Source organism: Crocuta crocuta, unplaced genomic scaffold, assembly GCF_008692635.1.
Source record: "Crocuta crocuta isolate KB4526 unplaced genomic scaffold, BGI_CrCroc_1.0 scaffold25, whole genome shotgun sequence".
NCBI lineage: Eukaryota > Metazoa > Chordata > Mammalia > Carnivora > Hyaenidae > Crocuta > Crocuta crocuta.
In genome coordinates this window covers 18807283-18810203 of record NW_027532015.1, presented here as the reverse complement: position 1 = coordinate 18810203, position 2921 = coordinate 18807283, and the positions used below count along the sequence as shown (strand labels likewise).

Below are 2921 nucleotides of genomic sequence, written 5' to 3'. Positions count from 1 at the left end.
TCCGGGCGGCCCCGGCTCGCCAATGAGCTGAATGGAGTCCTACACAAACAGGGACATTCCTCGCATTCCTCCCCACCTTCCTGCCTCATCAACTCACACCGGATTGATCCTGACCCCTTGACACTCAGCATTCCTCCCGTCTGAAAAAGCTGGCACACTCCAGCTCACCAAAAAGAAAAAAAAAAAAGTCTCAGTATTTCCAGCACCAAATAGGATTTTTTTCCCCCTTGCTTCTTCGCACCACTCCTGATTTACAGCATTGAAAAACACATCAGCAATCACTGTTATTTTTTATACCACTCTCTTCTGTTTCTAATAACTGTGCCGGCTCTACCCACTGACATAAATGCTTTTTAGGAGGTAGCATAGCTCAAGAGGCTAACAGGCAGGGATTCCTAAAAAATTCGAAAGGGTTTCTTTCCTTCTTATTATTTTTGTAATGATTTTAAATTTAGAGGCTGTCTGGCTTTGAAACTCTTCAGAGAGCAGAGAAGGAGTTAGTTGCTTTTAACCAGCTGGAATCCCCAAGAAGCTTACCTGTAAACTTCAAGTTCTGTATTGGGGATGTAGGAATTTGATCATGTGTCACTTGAGATAATGGTTTGGATGCCTATTGCCAGAGGAGAAAGAGAACAAAGCCAGGGGTTGGAGGAGTGTGGATGCAGTTTTCTGGGGGAGATTTCCAGCACTCTTGCTTTGTTTTCTCTTAATATATGTAACAGTTTTAGTGTTGGGGGTATATAGAGAGAAAAGAGGTGAATGGGCATCAGCATTTCCAGAAAAGTGGGTCTGTTGTTAGGTCAGAGCAAATGATTATGTGTCGGGTAGGTAGACTCTGGGTGTTGGGAAGAGAGGGGAATCGGACAGGAGGGACAGCGAGAAGCTTGGAGTTTACTTGGGGTGTTGTAAACACAGTTTGGGTCTTTGAGAAATGAGTGATTTTTATTTTTTATATCAAAACTTATAATCTTCAAATGTGGATTGGACTTGGCTTGTCTTGCAGTAAAAAATCTGATAATATAACAAGAACAGTGTACCCCATTATATCTGGTTATAAACTAAGAAAGAATGTCTATAAGTAATATAGTGACTCTCCGTGTATCTGTGAACAATGATTGTGACTTCTTACTTCCCAAGGAGCCTGCAGCCTAGTCGCGTGAGATCAAGTCAAGGAAACAACAGATTTTGTTCTCTTTGCTTGTGTGCAGATGCGAAATATGGCCAATAAAGTCTAGGCACATTTCTGTTTCTCAATATTGCTAGTTTCACTAAGGACTTAATTAAGTAACCATGCTTTTATTTAGAATCTACTGATTAACTGCTTTTTTGTTGTTGTGGTTAATAACTCCAGTTACCATTTTCTGTGAAGAGACGGATTCCAGGGTCAGGCCATTTTTTTCGACTGTGATGCCACCTCATTTGGCCCTGGTGTTACCAGTGAGAAAATTCATTTCTGTTGCTGATGTTTCACTGTATAGGTTTAAGACAAACATACTTGTTTTTGATGCAAAGACAAGCATTCAGGAACAGCACTATAGATTTATAACTTGAAAACAGCTTGTTTAAACTGGCCGCATTTTTTTTTAATGTTTCAATTCTTTCTGTTGAAAAAGAGCCAAGAAGAAAATAACCACTCCAACTTCAGCATAGACCACATCATCTGTGCACAATTACCTCCCTAAGCAATCCACATGTTGTACAGTGTAGTTGCATGTCAACAGTGTGTGTGTGTGTGTGTGTGTGTGTATGTGTGTGTGTGTGTGGTGCCTCTGAAGCTCAGGAAGAATTTTCAACATTGTTATTTAATGTTCTTTCCAAGCATTCCTCAAAGAGAAGAGGCCTAACAGTTCCTATTTAAAGACAGAACATTCCAAGTTATGTTAATAGCCACATGTGTATTAAAGGCAACTTAGCCCCCAACTTTCTCTTCCCTCGTGGATGATTTTAAAAGTCCGAAATATGTGGGAAGCCACAGTGAAATCTTTCAAGACCTAAACCTCGAATTATGTCTACCGCTAATGGTTGGAAAGGTGTGGTAGATGGGGAAGGGGAGGGATGTGAAGTTGGAGCCTCACCTGAGGTGGGATGTGGGCTCCGTGGTGATCTCTTGTGGCTTGCAGGGTGAGGTAGATGGGAGAATGGTTGGGAACTTTGGAATGCTCTGGAGAGTCTGCGAGCCACCACCAATAGCTTCACGTACAGCAGAGTGGAGACTCTCATTCATGAAAGGGATAAATTGCTGGGCTGGGTTATAGTTGGGTGACCTGGTTTATATTCTTGGAACTGCCATTCACAAATCTTAGGGGAGTCACAAATAAGAGCCATATTTCTAGTGGACCTTATTAAAATGATGATAATGGGAATGTTTTATTTCACAGGATTCAATGATGATTCATTGGATTAACCTTCTCAGGGAATTGGTGCTCCTTCCCACCCGCTGCTTTCCTGATTTTCTTTTTTTCCCCACGAACGTAGTATGTATACTACCATTCTGCTGGCTTGTTAAAAATATCAAGACATATTATAAAAAGAATTTGGTTTTTCTATAAAATTCACATGGTCCCTCGAAGTCTCAAAAAGTCCATAGTGAGCTCCAAATGGATGGCTTTAATATTGACTGGGAGAAAATAAGCGTACTGAAATATATATTCCATGGAGAACATGGAATCTCAGAATAGAAGAATAATGCTGTGCCTTATAAGGTTAGGTTGAGGTTTTATCATCACAATTCTTCTGAAGAGTTTAACATAAAAGATCACTAAGTGACAGAGAGAGACACACAAAGAGACACAGAGAGAAAGAAAAGCCACCCAAGACATTCACAGCCTCAAAAGTGTGTTTACATTGTGTTATGGGGACCATCAAGTTCCAGGAAATTCAAAGGGAAAGGCTTATGCTCCGTCCTTAGCTTATGCCATGGT

At 40.8% G+C, this 2921-nt stretch overlaps 1 protein-coding gene across 1 annotated transcript in view; it reads right to left on the bottom strand.

Moving 5' to 3' along the window:
• CCN2 (cellular communication network factor 2) overlaps positions 1-2224 on the bottom strand; it is a 4712-nt gene extending 2488 nt beyond the window's left edge. Inside the window, exon 1 of the mRNA XM_077775989.1 lies at positions 2076-2224. Within this exon, the coding sequence (XP_077632115.1) occupies positions 2076-2224 (149 nt within the window). The remainder of the gene's footprint in view (positions 1-2075) is intronic.
• Positions 2225-2921: the final 697 nt, after the last annotated feature.